The 20,904-nt window shown below is 35.1% G+C and overlaps 1 protein-coding gene across 4 annotated transcripts in view; it reads left to right on the top strand.

Moving 5' to 3' along the window:
• Positions 1-445: 445 nt before the first annotated feature.
• VPS13A (vacuolar protein sorting 13 homolog A) overlaps positions 446-20,904 on the top strand; it is a 201,661-nt gene continuing 181,202 nt past the window's right edge. For all 4 annotated transcript variants that reach the window (XR_004319289.1, XM_032477879.1, XM_032477880.1 and 1 more), the window contains exons 1-2: positions 446-692; positions 20,668-20,711. Coding sequence is in view for 3 of the 4 variants with exons in the window: in XM_032477879.1 (XP_032333770.1) it covers positions 593-692; positions 20,668-20,711 (144 nt within the window). In the remaining variant the exon portion in view is untranslated. The remainder of the gene's footprint in view (positions 693-20,667; positions 20,712-20,904) is intronic.

Consider the following 20,904-nt stretch of genomic DNA (forward strand, 5'->3'; position numbering starts at 1 on the left):
CCCCGAAACTGTAATAATAAGGGGGTGCTCCTCGTGACGCTTCACGCTTAACATGGAAGGCGCTGCAATCAGCCCCTGCTTCACTTAGGTTTAGGACCTCCCCGCCCGTGTGGGGGGCGTGTCTCCTCGGTTAGGGGCGGGGCATCCCGGGCCCGGAGTAACCGCCGCGCCCCTCAGCGCCCCGCCCCCGCAGCCAGCCCCGACGCCGGACTGCGGGAGGGGCGGGGTCGGGAAATGTCGGGCCACTCCAGATACCCGTCCCGTTGCCAGGCGATGGGGAGAAGGCGGGGCCGAGGAGACAGGAGCCGCGCTCAGCAGGAATCCGGCACCCGTCGGAGAGGCGGCGGCGCAGCCGCCCTAGCTCCCTCCCGGGCCTCCCGCTCCGCCCCAACCCTGGAGCCCGAGGTGCGCATGCGTCGCTCGAGGTCCCACCTCCGCCCCTCACAGGGCTCGCGGCAGGGCTGCGCGTCCGGCGCGAGTGGCTCCACGGTCCGAGCCACCCCGGAGCCGGTGAACCGAGCGGTCTCGAGAGAAGGGCGCGGGAGGGCAGGCGCAGGAAGAAGGAGCGCCGCGTCCACCGCGGCTGAAGAAAATGGTGTTCGAGTCGGTGGTCGTGGACGTGTTGAACCGGTTCTTGGGGGACTATGTGGTGAACCTGGACACGTCCCAGCTCACGCTGGGCATCTGGGGAGGTAACGAGACCGCCGCCGCCCGCGTATCTCGTCTCTTTCCTGGGCTCCCGTTGCCGGAGCCGGGCCCGGCTTTCTTGGGGCCTCGGGCCCCTCGCCCGCCACCTACCGCCGCCCTCGTTGGGGTCAAATTACGTAGAGCTGGGCAGCAGTTCCGGGGCCTCCGCTTGCGAGTTTTCTTTTGGCTGGAGGGGAGTGGGGCCGTAGGTGCGGGATGAAGAGAGTCCCTTTTTCCGGCTGGGGGGCCCCGTAGTGGACGCCAAGGGTCTGAAGTTAAGATTCCGCAGAGGCGTCCTTTTCTGCCGCTCGCTGTCCGGTTTCAGCTGTGCTGGGTGAGGGGCGGCCAAGAGACGCACCTGGGCTTGGTCTGGTCTGTGTCATTCCCGACCCCCCCCCCCCCCCGGGTTGTGACGGAGGCCCCGGGCAGCCCACGGAGTGTCGCACGCCGCCTCGCACGTGAAAGCAAGGCGCTGTGACCGAAGACGCCCTCTTCCTTCCTTCCTCCCTCAGCCTCTGTGAGTGGGTGAACCGTGACGGTTTCTCGGCTGCCCCTTCCAGGAGCACAACTGGACTCCGGGTTGTTGGCCTGGGTTGGGCTGATAACATAGAGCGGAAACTCCTGTGCACATTAACTCGAACAGCTAGCTGTGTGTTTTCAGTTTACAACCTCAGCCAGGAACGTGTCACGTTTGTAAGGCTTTGGGGTTTTGTGGTTCACAGCGAGTTACTGAATTTTTAAGAGACTAGGTGCACTGTGCAAGAGACGGGGATGAACCCGTCCTTACGTTGCTTAGATGGTGAAGGACCGAAGCCTTACTTACTATCGGTTTATTCTGTTGCTCTTCCTTATTTGGAGCTTCATTTTTAGTGCTTCCACCTGTTTTGTATTATACCCTTATTTACTTTAAATACCCATTAGAAATTAGATTCCTTTTCCTTATGAAATGACCCTTCCAGGCCAAAACTAGGGTTAATTTTTTGTGTGAGTGGTGTATTTTTTTTTTATTTTACTATTCTTAAATATGCACACACTTTGAGCCTTCTAAAATACTTGTTCTCCTTTATGAAATAGTGTAAATAGGTAATTTAGTTTGATAAAGAAAACCTGTTGTTACTACTGTTGGCATCCGATACCACGTTAGAGAGTGGGACTAAGAACTAGGGACATAAGTGCTAGCTCAGCACCTCTGACTAGTACGAGAAACTAGCCGATGGTTTAATCTGCGCTGCTTCTCATTTGCAAAGTAAAAATAATAAAACTTATTATCACTTTTATTACTAACTCTCCACCTACCTCAGTAGGAAGCCTTGAGAACATTTTGTGGTATCCTTTGATCTACAGTGGAAAATTGGTACTACATTCAAGGTGGAAATTTGTGTAGAGTGACGTATCAACGGATTTGTTCATTTAAAATTTTCACACAGTAAAATTCACTCTTAGGATGTCCAGTTCTGTCCGTCTTGACAAATACAAAGAAGCATGTATCCACCCTCACAAACTTGATGATGAAAATTACATCAGGACCTCAAGTCCCTCTGCTGCCCCTTTATAGTCTACCGCCCAGTCCCCACTCCTGGCAACCGCTGATCTGTTTTCATTGTTACAGTTTTGCCTTTTATAGAGTGCCATGTATTTGGAATTATGTGGTGTTAGCTTTTGGGGTCTGGCTTCTTAATTTCACTCCTTTCACTTATACGAAATGAATTTGAGAGGCATCCATGTGTTGCATGCGTGCATCGGTATTTCATTCCTCTATTTCTGAGTACAATTTTATCGTGTGGATGTTCTATATATGTTTGTTCACCAGTCCAAAGATGTTTCAGTTTTTGGTGATCATGAATAGAGCTACCGCAAACATTCACATTCAAGTTTTTGTGTGGACATAGATTTTTATTTCTTTTTGGGATTTTGAAGTTGTAAGGGATACTCAATTTATGTGAAACTGAAACTGCTTTTCAAAGTGACTGTACCATTTTGCAGTCTCACTAGCATTGAATGGGGGTGTGTAGTTGCTCTCCACCCTCACTAGCACTTAGTATTGCCATTTTAAAAACATCTTAGCCCTTCCAATGTGTATATAGTGATAAAGCATTGTGGTTTTAATTTATATTTCCTTAGTGATTGAGGGCGTTGAGCAACTTTTCATGTCAATCTTTGCTGTTTGTATATTCTGTTGGTGAAGTGTCTTCAAATCTTTTGCTCATTTTAAATTGGACTTTTTTTCCTTTTCTCTTTAGATTTAATTCACATACCATTATATCCACCCTTTTAAAATGTACAATCATTGCTTTTTAGTATAATCACAAAATTGTGCAACTGTCACCACTATCTAACTCCTGAACATTTTCAACACTCCAAAAATAAACCTCATACCTATTAACAGTTACCTCAGATTTCTCCCCACCCTGCCTCTGGCAGCTGCTAATCTACTTTCTGTCTTCCATAGATTTGTCAATTCCAGACATTACGTTTAAATGGAATCGCAATATACACGGCCTCTTGTTTCTAGCTTCTTTCACTTAGTATTATATTCTCAAGGTTCATTCATACTGTAGCATGTATCAGTATTTCATTACTTTTTATGACTGACTAATATTCCATTGTATGGATATAACCTATTTTGTTTATTCGTTCATCAGTTGATGGACATTTAATTTATTACTACTTTTTGCCTTTTATGAGTACTGCTGCTGTAAACATTCATGTACAAGTTCTTTTGTGGGCATATATTTTAAATTTTCTTGGGTATATACCTAGGAGTGGAATTTCTGACTCACATGGTAACTTTTTTTTTTTTTTTACTGAGTTATAGTCACTTTACCATGTTGTGTCAATTTCTGGTGTACAGCACAGTTTTTCACATAGTAACTTTTGTTTAGACTTAAGGAACTTCCAAACTCTTCCAAAGTGTTTTCTTATTGTTGAGTGTTGAGAGTTCTTTTAATATTGTGAATACAAGTCCTTTGTAAGATATGTGATTTGAAAGTATTTTCTCCCAGTCTTTTCCAAGTCTGTCAAGTTTTGCATGGCAAAAGTTTAACATTTTTATCAAGTCCATTTCATGAAAATTTCTTTCTGAGTTGTACTTTTGGTATCGTGCCTATGAAGTCTTTTCCTAATGTAGAGTCACAAAGATTTTCTCCTATGTTTTATTCTAGAAGTTTTATAATTTTATGTTTTACATTTTTATAACTGTAAAATTTCAGATCCATTTTTTATAAAGTGCAGTATAGATTGAAGGTTGGGGTTCATTTGTCTGCATGTGGATACAAATGCCCAATTTTTTCTAGCACCAGTTGCCTAAAAGAATATCCTTTTTCCATTGAATTATTTTTGCACTGTTAACAAAAAACCAGGAGACTTTGTATTCTGTGGGTTTATTTTTTAACTGTATCTGCTTCAGCAATCTATGTATCCATATTTTCACCAATACTACACATGTCTTGATAACTGTAGCTTTATAGTAAGTCTTGAAATCAGGTAGTGTGATCTCTAACTTTGGTGGTTACCATATTTTAAAAATAACATGTTAGTGTTTTATGCATAACAGTTGGTTATATTTTGATAAATGAAGATTTAAACAATAGCTAGAATTTTAAAAATCCTTTGAGAATTTAAAAAGCAGTAATTGATAAATTTAAAAATTCTTTGAAAATTTCAATAATTGAAACTAGATGCTGCATAGTAAAAATGTTAAGATTATGGACTTAGTATTTTATGGTCTAATGTCAGAAGGACCTACTAGTTTTAAATGTATGCTTTTGCTGGGCTTCTGTGTAACAATCCAGCTGATTTCACTATTAGCATATGAATAGTATTAAGTAATATTCAGGACTTAAATTGATGGTTTCATATGTAATAATGGAAAATTTGTTTCAGAGATGGTTCTTTGGAAATTAGAATCCATTTTTCCTTAGGAACATTATCATACATGAGTGGAGTTGATAAAAACTTGAATTACAATGCAGCAGAACAATGAATGCTACTATACTGGGTCCAGTACAGTAAGTAAGTAGACTGAGTGCTGGAAGCATCTATTTTGTGGTTTTGTGGGAGGGAAAAGAGAAATTGAGCTTTTTCTTAACCTCTTGGCAAATTCTGATGTTGGTAAAGTATAATTTTTATATGGTGTTATTTACAATTCTCTACCCTTCCTATTTTATCATTTGTTTAGGGAGGTGGTAGTACTTCATCTGAGATTCCTCTCCCAATTTTGCTAAACTATCTAGCATTTAATATTTTCTTCAAGAGCTAGGGTGCATCAGAATCAGCCATGTATGCTTGTTATAAATACAGATTTTTAAAATTGCTTTCCAGATACTGTAATTCGTTTATCTGGAGTAGGACACACAAAAAATTTGTTTTTAAACAAATGACCCAGGGGATGGCTTGTGTGATAGAATTGTGATTTGTAACATAGTACCTCAGTATTGTAGTTATCCTCCTTGCTCTTTTTCTTGTTTTCTCCAGAATTACAATACTTGGGGAAATTTTACACATATTTTTTGTTGTTATGTCTGACATCTTTAAGGAACATTAGAAGCTCAGATTTCTTCTTTTACGCTTACATATTCTGTTTTTGAAATATTAATCTTCCAGTTTTCTCTCTATGTAGTCTTATGTTCAGTGGCCTTTTAATGCATACCCCTAGTGTAACAGTGGCTCTGTAGGAAGAAGAAGATTCAGTCAGGGCACAGTTGCTGATTTTAACAAGTCATTCTTCTGTGATAGGAATATACTGGGGAACCAAACAAATGATTGTTTCAGTTTAGGGGAATTACCAATTCTAATTCCTTAAATATTGTTTTTACTTTTATGTTCTAAGATACTTTCGTAGAACCTTAGAGCTGAAAGGGAACATTTTATTAGAAGTGTTCAAAAATACATCAGTGTTAGGAGATTTTACAGTCCACATCCATATACCCACAATCTAAAGTCTACCATCAAACAGCTTTATCGAGGTAAAATGGACATATAGTAAAATGCACATATTTAAAGTCTACAGTTTAATAAATCTTGACATATGTATGCACCTGGGAAACATCATTGTGATCCAGATAATGAACATATCCATCATACCCCAAAGTTTGCTTGCCCACATCCTCAGAGGCACCCATTATTATTACTATTTTTTCTACCATATATATCTGTTCCTGGTGTACTGAGAGGTTTTTTTTTTTAAGAATGTGTGTTGGATTTTGTAATGTGATTTTTCTGCATCTATTAGTATGATCATAGATTTTTCTATGAATCATACGATTACATTTATTGATTTTTGAATGTAGAACAACCTTTCATACCTCGAATTAATCCCACTTCGCCATAGTGTATAATTATTTTTATATATTGTTGGATTCAATTTGCTGATGTTTTATTGATGATTTTTGCATCTATGTTCATGAGAGTTATTGGTCTGTAGTTTTTCTTTCTTTTAATGTTTTTATCTGGTTTTGGTATTAGCGTAATACTGAACTCATAGATGAGTTAAAAGTGTTCATATGTTACCTGAAAGAGATTGTGAGGGATTAGAATAATTTTTTTCCTTAAATGTTTTATAGAACATTAGTGAAACCATCTGAACCATCTGGGCAGCTTTCTTTCAGTGTTGAAAGATTATTAACTATTGATTCAATTTTTTTTATAGATAGAGGCCTGTTTAGATTATTTTTTCTTGTGTGTTTTTGTAGTATGTATTTTTCAGGGAATTGGTACATTTCATCTAAGTTAAAGCATTTGATTGCTATACTAATCTCTTAATATCCATGGGTTCAATAGTGATGGCCTTTCCTTTCATTTCTGGTATTAATAATGTTTGTCTTTTCTCTTTCTTCTTGATTAACATGACTAGAGAGTTGTTAGTTTTATTTATCTTTTCAAAGAACCAGCTTTTGGGTTTATTGAAATCTGAATTGATTTTCTGTATTGAATTACAGCAACTTCTGCCCAAATTCTTCCTATTTTTTCTTATTTAGGGTTTAATTTGCTTTTCTTTTTCTAGTTTCCTAATGTAGAAGCTTAAATTACTGGTTTTCGGTCTTTCTCCTTTTCTGATACATGCATTCAGTGGTATAAATTTCCCTCTAAGCCCTGCTATTGCTGCGTGTCACAAATTTTGATAAGTGACATTTACATTTGTTTCAAAATATTTTTAAAATTTATTTTAAGACTTTTTTTGACTTATGTGTTATTTAAAACTTGTGTTTATTTAATCTTCAGATATTTGGGGATCTTGCAGCTTTCTCTCCAGAAATGTTTATAATTTCTAGTTTAATTCCTTTGTGGTCTAAAAGCAAACTTTGTATGGCTTCTCTTCCTTTGAATTTGTTAAGAAATGGTTCATGGCCCTGAGTGTGGTTTATCTTGGTAAGTGTTCCAAGTGAGCTTGAGAAGAATATTCTGCTGTTGTTGGGTGAAGTGTTCTATACATTTGTTAATATCCCTTTGTTTTTAATTTATCTGTGTCTTTATATTTAAAGTGGATTTCTTATCTTTTTTTTTATAAAGCATTTTTTTTTTGAGGTATAGTCAGTTTACAATGTGTCAGTTTCTGGTGTACAGCACAGTTCTTAAGATATACATGAATATATATATATTCATTTTCTTATTCTTTTTCACCATGAGCTACTACAAGGTATTGAATATATTTCCCTGTGCCGTACAGTATAAACTTGTTTATCTATTTTACACACGCCAGTCTGCAGATCTCGAATTCCCAGTTTATCCCTTCCCAATCCCCTCCCCTCTGGCAACCATAAGTCTGGATTCTATGTCTGTGGGTCTGTTTCTGTTTTATGTGTAAGTTCATTTATCTTTTTTGTTTTTCAGATTCCATGTATGAGTGATATCATATGGTATTTTTCTCTTTCTGGCTTACTTCACTTAGAATGACATTTTCCAGGGCCATCCATCTTGCTGCAAATGGTGTTATATTGTAGCATTCCATTGTATAAATATACCACATCTTTATCCAGTCTTTTGTCGATGGACATTTTGGCTGTCTTGGCTATTGTAAATAGTGCTCCTATGAACATTGGGGTGCAGGTGTCTTTTTGAAGTAGGGTTCCCTCTGGAGTGGGATTGCTTGGTCATATGATAAGTCAATTTTTAGTCTTTTGAGAAATCACCATACTGTTTTCCACAATGGCTGCACCAAACTGCATTTCCACGAGCAGTGTAGGAGGGTTCCCTTTTCTCCACAGCCTGTCCAGCATTTGTCATTTGTGGACTTTTGAATGATGGCCATTCTGACTGGTGTGAGGTGATACCTCATTGTAGTTTTGATTTGCATTTCTCTGATAATTAGTGATATTGAGCATTTTTTCTTGTGCCTATTGGTCATTCATATGTCTTCATTGGGAAATTGCTTATTTAGGTCTTCTGCCCATTTTTGGATTGGGTTGTTTTTTTCTTAGTAAGTCGTATGAACTGTTTATATATTCTGGAAATCAAGCCCTTGTCAGTATCATCTTTTGCAAATATTTTCTCCCATTCTGTAGGTTGTTTTGTTTTGCTTATGGTTTTCTTTGCTGTGCAAAAGTTTGTAAGTTTAATTAGGTCTTATTTGTTTTTGCTTTTATTTCTCTTGCTTAGGTAGACTGCCCTAGGAGCACATTACTGAGATGTATGTGAGATAATGTTTTGTCTATGTTTTCTTCTAGGGGGTTGATTGTGTCTTGTCTTATGTTTAAATCTTTAAGCTATTTTGAGTTTATTTTTGTGTATAATGTGAGGGAGTATTCTAACTTCATTGATTTATGGGTTTCTTATCTTGCCATTTGTGATACGGATGGATCTTGAGGCTTTTTTAAGTGAAATATGTCAGATGGAGACAGACAAATGCCATATGATTTTACTTATGTGGAGTATAAAAAACAGAAACAAAAAACTAAAATAAATGAAGCAACCAAACCAATCAAAAATAAACATGTTGATACGGAGAATAGAGTACTGGGGGGATAAGGGTTTAGGAGGAAGGCAAAATGGGTAAAGGGGATCAACTGTATGGTGATGAACAGAAACTAAATTTTTTTGTGGAAAACAAGCTATCTTGTATACAGAAGTAGAAACAATGTACACATGAAACTTATATAATGTTACAAACCGATGTTACCTCAATAAAAAAAAATTAAAAATTTAAAATATAAAGTGGGTTTCTTGTAGATACCTTGTAGTTGGGTTTTGTTTTTTAATCCGCTGTCATGCCCCTTTCTTTTAATTGCTATATTCAGACCATTCACATTTAATTTATGATTATTGATATAGTTGGGTTTATAAATGGATTTATATTTATCATATTTGTAGCTGTCGTCTATTTGTTGCATATCTTTCTTTGCTTTTTAAAATCTCCCCCTCTTTTTCTGCCTCCTCTGGTTTTAATTGAGCATTTTACATGATTTAATTTTTTCTCCTTTCCTGGCATATCAATTATAGGTTTTTGTTTTGTTTTTTATTTATTTATTTTTTAGTGGTTGCGTTAGAATTGCAGTATCCATTTAAAACTAATAATCCAGGTCCACTTTCACATAACACTGTACTGCTTCAGGGATAGTGGAGGTATCGTAAAACAGTATTCCATTCCATTTCTTCAGCTCTTTTATAACATTATTATTCATTTGACTCATCCATAAGATGTACTCACTCAATGCACTGTTGCTATTATTATTTTGAACACTTTTCCATTAGACCGTTAAGAATAAGGAAAATAAAAGGCCTAATTTTACATTTATTCCTTCTCTAATGCCCTTGTAGGTCTTAGTTTCTGATCTGTATCATTTTCATTCTCTCTGAAAACTTCTAACGTTTCTTGCAAGACGGGTCCACTGGCAACAAATTCTATCAGTTTTTATCTGAGAAAGATTTTATTTCTTCTTCATCCCCATGCCGATTGAAAATTGTGGTTAAATACATACAGTGTAAAATTTATCATAACCATTTTTTATTGAATTATAGTCGATTTACAATGTTAGTTTTTGGTATACAGCATAGTGATTCAGTTATACATATGTATATATATTCCTTTTCATATTCTTTTTCATTATAGGCCATTACAAGATACTGAATATATTTCCCTGTGCTATACAGTAGTACCTCATTTATCTATTTTATATATAGTAGTTAGTATCAGCAAATCCCAAACTCCAAATTTATCCTTCCCCACCCCTTTCCCTCCTGGTAAACACAAATTTGTTTTCTGTGTCTGTGAGTCTGTCTCTGTTTTGTAAAGAGGTTCACTTGTGTCTTTTTTTTTTTTTTTTAAACGATTCCATATTTGAATGATATCATATGGTATCTTTCTTTTTCTGGCTTCACTTAAAATGACCATCTCTGGGTTGAATCCATATTGCAGCAAATGGCATTATTTTATCCTCTTTTATGGCTAACTGGGATTCCACTGTGTATATATACTTCAACTTTTTTATCCAGTCATCTGTTGATGGACATGTAGGTTTCTTCCATGTATTGGCTACTGTAAATAGTGCTGCTATGAACATTGGGGTGCATGTGACTTTTTGGAGTTTTCTCTGGATCTGTGCTCAGGAGTGGGATTGCTGGGTCGTATGGAAAGTCTCAGTTTTTTGAGGAATGTCCATACTGTTTTCCATAATGGATGCACCAGGCTACATTCCCCCAAACAGTGTAGGAGGATCCTCTTTTATCCACACCCTCCAGCATTTATCATTTGTGGACTTTTGAATGAAGGCCATTCTGCCTGGTGTGAGGTGATACCTCATTGCAGTCTTGATTTGCAGTTCTATGATACTTAGCGATATTGAGCATTTTTTCTTGTGCCTATTGGCCATTTGTATGTCTTCATCAGAGAAATGTATGTTTAGGTCTTCTGTCCATTTTGGGGTTGCGTTGTTTGTTTTTTACTATTGAGTTATATGAGTTATTTGTATATTCTGGAAATTAAGCCCTTTTTAGTCACATCGTTTGCAAATATTTTCTCCTGTTCCATAGACTGTCTTTTCGTTTTATTTATGGTTTCCTTTGCTGTGCAAAAGCTTATAAGTTTAGTTAGGACCCATTTGTTTATTTTTGCTTTTATTTCTATTGCCTGGGTAGACTGTCCTAGGAGAACGTTGCTATGATTTATATCAGAAAATGTTTTGCCTATTGTCTCTTCTAGGAGATTTATGTTTTGTCTGAAGTTTAAGTCTTTAAGCCATTTTGAGTTTATTTTTGTGTATGATGTGAGGGAGTGTTCTAGTTTCATTGATTTACATGTGGCTGTCCTATCATAATCACTTCAAAGGGTACAGCTCAGTAGCATTAAGTATATTCTCATTGTTGTTATCATCACCACATCCATCTTCAGAACTTTTTGTCTTGCAAAACTGAGACACTGTGCCTATTAAGCAGTAACTACCCATTTTCTCTCCCCTTAACTTCTGGCAGCCACCATTCTATTTTGTGTGTCTATGAATTTGATTATTCTAGTATAAGAGGTATAATACATGGTGATATAATACAGTATTTGTCCCTTTGTGTCTGGCATATTTCACTTAGCATAATGTCTTCAAGGTTTATGTGCTATGGCATATGTCAGAATTTCATTCAGTTTTAAGGATGAATAATGTTCCATAGTATGTATATACCATATTGTTTCTCCATTCATCTGTCAGTGGACACATGGGTTGTTTCCCCTTCTTAGCTATAGTGAATAATACTGCTATAAATGAGTGTACAAATACCCCTTTGAGTCCCTGCTCTCAAATACTCACAAGTGGAATTGCTGCATCATATGGTAATTAATTTTTTGAGGAACCATGATACTACTTTCCATAGCAATCACACTGTTTTACATTCCCACAACAGTGCACCAGGCTTCCAATGTCTACACATCCTCAAGAACATTCATTACTTTGTTTTGTTGATAGTAGCCATTCTAATGGATGTGAGGTGGTATCTTATTGTCATTTTGATTTGCATTTCCTTAATGATTAGTGATGTTGAACATCTTTTCATGTGGTTATTGGCCATTTGTATATGTTCTTTGGAAAAATGTCCATTCAAGATCTTTGGCCAACGTTTAATTAGGTTTTTTTGTTGTTGTTGAGTTGTAGATAGGAGTTCTTTCTATATTCTAAATATTGATCCCTTATTACATATGTGACTTGTAAGTATTTTCCTGTTCCCCATGTTGCCTTTTCATTGTTTATAATGTCCTATGATGCATAAAAGTTTTGAATTTTGGTGAAGTCCAAATTTTCTATTTTTTGTTATATTTGGTGTCAGGTCCAAGAACTCTAATTCGATCATTGCCAAATTCAATGTTAATGGAACTTTCCACCTATGCTTTCTTCTAAGAATTTTATAGTTTTAGGTCTGACTTTTAAGTCTGACCCATTTTGAGTTAATTTTTGGATATGGTATATGGTAAGGATCCAGCTTTTTTATTTTGCATGTGAATATCTAGTTTTCTAGCATCTTTTGTCGAAAAGACAACTCCCAAATTGAATGATCTTGGTAGCTTTGTTAAAAATCATTTCACTATGTATGTGAGGGTTTATTTCTGGGCTATTTTATTCCTGTGGTCTAAGTGTCTGTATGCCAGCACCATGCTGGGTTTGGTTTTTTTTTTTTTTAATTCAAGTGTTGTTGGTTTACAGTATTATGTTAGTTTCAGATGTACAGCATGGTGATTCAGTATTTTTGCAGATTATATTCCATTAAGTTTTTACAAGATAATGGGTATAATTCCCTGTGCTATACAGTAAATTTTTGGGTTTTTTTTTTTTACCTATTTTATATGTAGTAGTTTGTATCTCTTAATCTGTACCTCTAGTTTGTTCCTCAACCCTTCCCTCTCCCTTTTGGTAACCACAAGTTTGTTTTTCCATGTCTGTGAGTCTGTTTCTGTTTTGCATATACATTTGTTTGTATTATTTTTTAGATACCATATATAAGTGATATATAATATTTGCCTTTGATTTATTTCACTAAGTGTGATATTCTCTAGGTCCATTCACATTGCTGCAAACGGCAGTATTTCATTCTTTTTTATTGCTGAGTAATATTCCTGTATGTGTGTTTGTGTGTGCATGAGAAAGAGAGAGAGACAGACAGACATATCTTTTTAATCCAGTCATCTATTGGTGGGCTCGTGGGTGGCTTCCATACCTTGGCTATTGTAAATATTGCTGCTATGAACATTAGGGTGGAAGTGCATGTATCTTTTTAAATTAGTGTTTTCTTTTTTTCTGGATATATACCCAGGAACAGAATTGCTGCATCATATGATAGTTCTATTTTTAAGGAACCTCCCACACTGTTTTCCATTGTGGCTGCACCAATTTAAATTCCCACCAACAGTGTACAAGGGTTCCCTTTTCTCCACATCCTCTCCAACATTTGTAGACTTTTTGATGATGGCCTTCTGAAAGGTGTATGGTGATACCTCATAGTGGCTTTGATTTGTATTTCTCTAATAATTAGCAATGTTGAGCATCTTTTCATGTGCCTGCTAGCCATCTCTGTGTCATCTGGAAAAATGTTTGTTAAGTCTTATGGCCATTTTTTGATTGGATTGCTTTTTTTGGTAGTGAATTGTATGAGCTCCGTATCTGTTGTGGATGTTAACCCCTTGTCAGTTGCATCCTTTGCAGATACTTTTTTCTTATTCCATAGGTTGTCTTTTTAGCAAGCACCATGCTCTTTTGATCATTGTGCTTTTGTTAGTACATTTTGAAATCAAGAATTGTGAGACTGCCAACATTTTTTTAGAGATTGTTTTGACTGCTTGTGGGTCCCTTGAGATGCCGTATGAATTTAAAAATGGGTTTTCTTATTTCTGCAAGTAATGTTGGGGTTGTAATGTGGATTATGTTGAATCTGTAGGTTGCTTTGGGTAATCATGCTGTGTTAACAGTATTGCTTTCCAATTTGTGAACATGGAATGTCTTTCCATTTATGTGTTTTTACCTTCTTTCAACAATGTTTTATAGTTTCAGGGTATAAATCATTCCCTCCTCGCCCACCCCAGTTAAATTTATTTCTAACTATTTTATTATTTTTGATGCTATTTTAAATGGAATTGTTTTCTTAATTTCCATCTTGGATTGTTTATTGTTAATGTATGGAAACAACGAATTTTTGTGTTTTGATTGGGTATCCAGCAACATGCTGACTTCATTCTAGCAGATTTTTTGTGTGGAATGTTTAAGTTTTACTTTGTATAAGATCAGTTGTCTGTGAACAGAGAGAATTTCACTTATTTCTAATGTGGATGCTTTTTATTTATTCTTCTTGCCTAATTGCTCTGGCTGTGACTTTCTGTGTCGAAAAGAAGTGGCAAAAGTGGACATCCTTGTTCCTAATGTTATAGGAAAAGATTTGTTTTTCACCATTGAATATGATTTTCATTGTGGGCTTTTCATATATGGCCTTAATGTGTTGAGGTAGTTTCCTTTTATTCCTGGTTTGTTTGAGTGTTTTTATATGAAAGGATGTTGAAATTTTTCAAATGCATTTTATTCATCAGTTGAAATGATCCTGTATTTTTTCCTTTATTCTGCTAAATGAGTTGTATTACATTGATTGAATTTGTATATCGTACCATCTTTCCTTTCCTGGAATAAATTATATTGAGTAATGGTGTATAATTCTTTTAGTGTGCCATTGAATTTTGTTTGCTAGTATTTTGTTGAGAATTTTTGCCTCAGTATTCATGCAGGATATTGATCTGTAGTTTTCTTATGGTATCTGTGTCTGGCTTTGTTATCAGATTAATGCTGACCTGATAGGTTGAGTTTGGAAGTATTTCCTTCTCTTCAGTGTTTTGGAAGAATTTGAAGAATACTGGTGTTCTCTCTTAAATGTTTGGTAGAATTCACCAGTGAAACCATCTGGTCCTGGGCTTTTGTTGTTGTTGTTGGGAGGTTTTTGATTACTGATGAAATCTCATTACTAATTACAAATCTGTTCAGATGATGTGTTTCTTCATAATTCATTAGGGGTAGGGTGTGTGTTTCTAGGAATTTATCTATCTCACCTAGGCTATCAAATTTGTTACAATACACCTATTCATAGTAGTGTTAATAAACCTTTTTATTTCTGTGAAATAAGTAGTACTATCCCCACCTTCATTTCTGATTTTAGTTTACATTTGACCCTTAAAAAGCACAGGGGTTGGGGTGTCAAACCCTACACAGTTGAAAACCTGTATATAATTTTACAATTGGCCCCCCATATCCGCAGCTCACATCCGCAGATTCAGTCATCTATGGATCATGTAGTACTGCAGAATGTATTTATTGAAAAAAATCCATATGTAAGTGGACCCACAAAATTCAAACCTGTGCTGTTCAAGGGTCAACTGTATTTGACCCTTCTCTCTCTTTTTCTTAGTCAGCCTACGTAATGGTTTGTCAATTTTATTGGTCCTTTTGAAGAACCAACTTTTGGTTTCATCAATTTTCTTGGTTTTCATTTCTCTGTTTTGCTTACATTTACTCTAATCTTTATTATTTCATTCCTTCTGCTTTGATTTTAGTTAAATCTTTTTCTGTTTTTTTTAAGATGCAGATTTATGTTGTTAATTTTAGATATTTCTTCTTTTTTTAGATATTTCTTCTTTTTTAATATAAACATATACTGATACATATATATATATGTGTACGTGTAGTCTCCCAGGAATGCTTTTCCTGAACCCCACAAATTTTGGTATGTTTTCACTTTCATTTTTCTTAAATTGTTTTTAAATTTTTCTTGTGATTTCTTTGACCCATTGCTTGTTTGAGTGTGTTAGTTTTCATATATTTGTGGATTTTTCAGTTTCTTTTCTGTTGATTTCTAGATTCATTCTATTGTTATCAGAAAAGATAGCTTATATAAGTTCAGTCTTTTAAAATTTTCTCAAATTCTTTTGTAGTCTAACATGGACCTGTACTTGAAAATGTTCCGTGTGCACCTGAGAAAACTGTATATTCTACTGTTGGGGTAATGATGCTCTGTATGTATTGGTTCAGTTCCTCTATTTTCTTGTTAATCTTCTATTTGGTTATTCTATCCATTACTGAAGTTGTGTATTGCAGTCTTCTCCTATTGTAGAGCCATTTCTCTCTTCTGGTCTGTCAGTGTGTGCATCATATGTTTTTCAGCTCTGATGCATATGTTTACAGTTGTCATATCTGCTTTGTGAATTGACCCTTTTATCATTGTGTAATGCCATTCTTTGTTTCTTGTAGCAGCTTTTGACCTACAGCCTATTTTGTCTAGTATCAGTATAGTAATCTCTGCTCTCTTTTGGTTATTATTTATTATTTTCAAGAGAAATCTTTTTTAATCCTTGCACTTTCAACCAATGTGTGGCCTTAGAGCTAACATTTTGGGAGCTTTTTTTTTTTTTTAAATCCGTTCTGCCTATCAGGGTCTTTTGATTGGGGAGTTTAAACACTTTACACTTAAAACAATTATCTACAGGAAAGGACTTACTATTGCTGCTTTGTTAATTATTATTTTTATGTCTTATGATTTTTTGTCTCATTTTTTTCCTTGTTGCTTTTCGTTGTGTTCAATTTTTTTGTAGTGGTATGCTTTGATTCCCTTATTTCTTTTTGTGTATATTCTATAGGCATTTTCTTTGCAGGATTACATACAATATCTTAATGTTACAACAGTATATTTTAAACTGATCACGACTTAACTTCAATTGCATACAGTATCTTTACCCCTTTACAGCTTGCCTTCTCCACATTTTACTGATGTAAAAAAAAAAATGGCATCTTTATATAATATTTACTTATTAACATAGCCTTCTAACTTTTTTATTCTTTTGTCTTTTCAATCCTGTAAAAGGATAAAAAATGGAATCACAAAGTAAGACCACAATAATACTGGTTTTTATATTTTCCCATGTCTTTACCTTTACTGGAGAACTTTATTTTTTCATAAGGCTTCAAGTTACCACCTGGCATCCTTTCTTTTCCACTTGAAGGACTCCCTTTAAAACTTCTTGAAAGGCAGCTCTGCTGGTAATGAATTCCCTCAGCTTTTGTTTATCTGAGAATATCTTAATTTTCCCTCATTTTTGAAGTAAATAAAATATTTTGCTGGATATAATGTTCTCAGTAGACAGTTTTTTTTTTTTTCATTCAACACGTTAAGTATATCATTTCCCTGTTTTCTGGCTTGCAGTGTTTCTGTTGAAAAATCTACTGTTAATCTTTTGAGGCTTCTATGTAAATATTAAATCACTTTTCTCTTGCTACCTTTAATAGTCTCTATTTGATTATTGTTTCTTTTTTGAGATTCTTGGATTTATATATCCATGTCTTTCCTCAAATTTGGAAAGTTTCTGGCTATTATTTCTTCAGATAAGTTCTCTGCCCCTTTATCTCTCCTCTGGGACTCCCATGATTCATATATTAATCTCTCTCCTCCTCTTGGACTCCAATAATGTATATTGACCCACTTAAGCAAGTGTTCCTTCCTCTGCAGTTTTTGGAATATTTTTGAGAAGGATAGATATTAACTCTTCTCTAAATATTTGGTAGAATTCACTTGTGAAGCCATCTGGTCCTGGACTTTTGTTTGTTGGAAGTTTTTAACAACTGCTTCAGTTTGAGTATTGGTAATTGGTCTGTTCATAGTTTCTATTTTGTCCTCATTCAGTCTTGGGAAATTGTACCTTTCTATGCATTTGTCCATTTCTTTTAGGTTTTCCATTTTACTGGCATATAGTTTTTTTTGTTGTAGTCTCTTACGATCTTTTGTATTTCTGTGGTGTTGGTTGTAACTCCTTTTTCATTTCTGATTTTATTGATTTGGGCTTTTTTCCTTTTTTTCTTATGTTCAGCTAAAGGTTTATCAATTTTGTTTATCCTTTTAAAGAACCAGCTTTATTTTCGTTGATCTTTCTATTTTTTTTTCTTTAGTCTCTATTTCATTTATTTCTTTCCTAACTTTGGGTTTTGTTTGTTCTTTTTCTAGTTACATTAGGTGTAAGGTTAGATTGTTTGAGATTTTTCTTGTTTCCTGAAGTAAAGTTGTATCACTGGTCACTTTCGTCTTAGAACTGCTTTTGCTTTATCCCAGAGGTTTTGGATTATTGTGTTTTCATTTTGATTTGTCTGTATCTTTTTATTTCCTCTTTACTTTCTTCAATGCTCTATTGGTTGTTTAGTAGCATATTTTTTAGCCTCCGCATGTTTGTGTTTTTTTGCAATTTTTTCTTGTAGTTGATTTCTAGTCTCAGTGTTGTGGTTGCAAAAGATGCTTGATATGATTTCAGTTTTCTTAAATTTACTGAGGCTTGTTTCATGGTCTAGCATGTAATCTATCCTGCAGAGTGTTCTGTGTGCACTTGAAAAGAAAGTGTATTCTGCTGCCTTTGCATGGAATGCTCTATATATATCAATTAAGTCTATCTGGTCTAATGTGTTACTTAAGGCTAGTGTTTCCTTGTTGATTTTCTGACTGGATGACCTGTCCATTGATGTAAGTGGGGTGTTAAAGCTGTTTACAATTACTGTGTTACTGCTGATTTTTCCTTTTATGTTTGTTAATATTTGCCTTATATATTGAGGTACTCCCACGTTAGGTGCATATATTTCAGTTGTTACATCTTCCTGGATTGACCCCTTTATCAGTATGTAATGTCCTTCTTTGTAACTATCTTTATTTTAAAGTCTATTTTGTTAGGTATAAGTATTGCTACTCTGCCTTTCTTTTGATTTCCATTTCCATTGAATATCTTTTTCCATTCTCTCACTTTCAGTCTGAGTGTGTCTCTAGATCTGAAGTAAGTCCTTTGTAGGCAGGGTATATACCAGTTCTGTTTATGTATCCATTCAGCCACTCTGTGTCTTTTGGTTGGAGCATTTAGTCCATTTACATTTAATGTGATTATTGATTATTTAATGTTTTTATTGCCTTTCTTTGTTTTTTTTAATCTTTTTTTCTTTCTTTTTCTTTAATCTTGTGATGAATATCTTTGTTGTTATGTTTGGGATTCTTTGTTGTTGTTGTTGTTGTTGTTGTGTGTATATCTATTAAAGATTTTTGGTTTGTCTTTACTGTAATGTTTTTGTATAGCAGTCTATACAAAACATAATAGCTGAAAACTTCCCTAATTGGAAAAGGAAATAGTCACCAGAATTCAGGATGTGCAGGGAGTCCCATAAAGGATGAATCCAAAGGGGAACACACCAAGATGCATTGTAATTAAAATGACAAAACTTAGAGAGAGAACTTTAAAAGCAGCAAGGGAAAGTCCACAAATAACATACAAGGAAACTCCCATAAGGCTTCCAGCTGATTTTTCAGCAGAAACACTGCAGTCCAGAAGGGCATGGAAAAATATATTCAAAGTAATGAAAGGGGAAAACTGATCATCAAGAATACTCTACCCAGCAAGACTCTCCTTCAGATTTGATGGAGAAATCAGAAGCTTAACAGACAAGTAAAAGCTTAAAGAGTTCAGCACTATGAGCCAGCTTTACAACAAATGTAAAGGAACCTGTCTAGGCAAAAAAAAGAAAAGGCCACAACTCAAAAACTAGAAAATTATGAAACGAAAAAGCTCACTGGTAAAGGCAGACATATAGTAATGGTGAATAATCATCTACCACAAATCTGATACAAAAGTTAAAAGACAAAAATAGTAAATTCATCTATACCCACAATAAGCAGTTAAGGGATACATAAAACAATTAGATATAAAATATATCAAAAACGGTAATCATGAGGGGAGGAGTGTACAAATGCAGAGTTTTCAGAATGCACTTGAAATTAAGAGATCAGTAACTTAAAACAATCACAAATATATAAACTGCTATCCAAAAATCTCATGGTAAGCAGAAATCAAACTAGAATTACTTGTATTTCAAGTTGTACTACAAGTAATTAAAATTAGTTTTATGTGGGAATATTAAGTTTGTTGGACATTTTAATGCAATTATCAAGTATCAATCTTTTTTCAGTGTCATGTGTTTTAGTTTTGTAGCACTGGGAGCCCTTTTTTATTTATTAAGGAAAATACATTTGAAAGAAATAATATTTATTAGGATTTTCACTGGAAAAGATGAGTAAACTAAGCCTTTTAATCCTTGAAATTTTTTTAACCAGTGTATGGAGATACCATATAACATTAAAGATCTATTTGATGATATTTTTGGAAGATACATTTTAATGTAAAATAACTTTTTAAAAAATAGCAACTTTCTTAGTTCTACTCAGTATTTCATTTCCTATCTTCATCATATACTAATTGGAAAAAAGAATTCACAGCACAAAGTATATTGAAGGCTGCCGTACAAAGAATTTTCCATAAATGGAAAGTTTAAGCTGTAGTTTTGCATGTCACACTGGAAAAAAAGAGTAAGATAAGTGATACTCCGCATACCCGTATCATTCACTGATTGGTCACCTCCACAATGTGTGAACAAGTTTGTGCCTTATTATACAACTTATGTCTGTTGGATGTTACTGACATTCATTTCTTGGTGTTTTTCCTATACATTATGTGAACATTTATGCAACAGTTACTCATATTCTAATTACTACTTAAAAGTGAAGGCAGTAGTTTTCTATGGCAGAATTAAAGCAAAGATAGGGCAACACTCTAATATCTCTAGGAAATCCTTACTAATCTCACATAGATGGATTAAAATTTTCTTTCCAGTTGTTCATTGCAGATATATTTAAATATAATTCATTTTTCCTATAGTTTCTTGTATGTTATGTTACTAGATTCATATTATTTGTGTAATTTTGATGAGCATGTTTGTATTCATTAATATTGATCTGTAACTGCAGTGGTCAGAACTTATAATAAATGATGTTTTGGTCAAACATAAACTGTTAGACTAAATTAAGAATGAAGGTGTGCCAACAATGAAAGTTGGATTCTACTTTCTGTTACACATTTTTATAATTATTTTTCATTAACGTGACATATAGGTATGAAGTATACTAATTTGTTAAAATGAAGATTATTTGAATATTTCAATTTTATTTTTTAATCTTTTCTTTTAGGAGCTGTGGCCCTCAAGAATCTTGAAATTAAAGAAAATGCTCTGGTAGGTTGTGCCATAAAAATTTTATTATATTAGTGCATTTAGCTATAATAGACTTCTTCCTGATTTACTTCATCTTAAATTATTTATATTTGGGAAAACTTTTTGAAAATAATTTTTGTAGAATGTGAATACTGCAAAGTGGACTTTTAATCTCTATAAAAGTACAAACTGACAGTGTACTTTTCCCCATTAA

Source organism: Camelus ferus, chromosome 4 (assembly GCF_009834535.1).
Source record: "Camelus ferus isolate YT-003-E chromosome 4, BCGSAC_Cfer_1.0, whole genome shotgun sequence".
Classification (NCBI taxonomy): Eukaryota; Metazoa; Chordata; class Mammalia; order Artiodactyla; family Camelidae; genus Camelus; species Camelus ferus.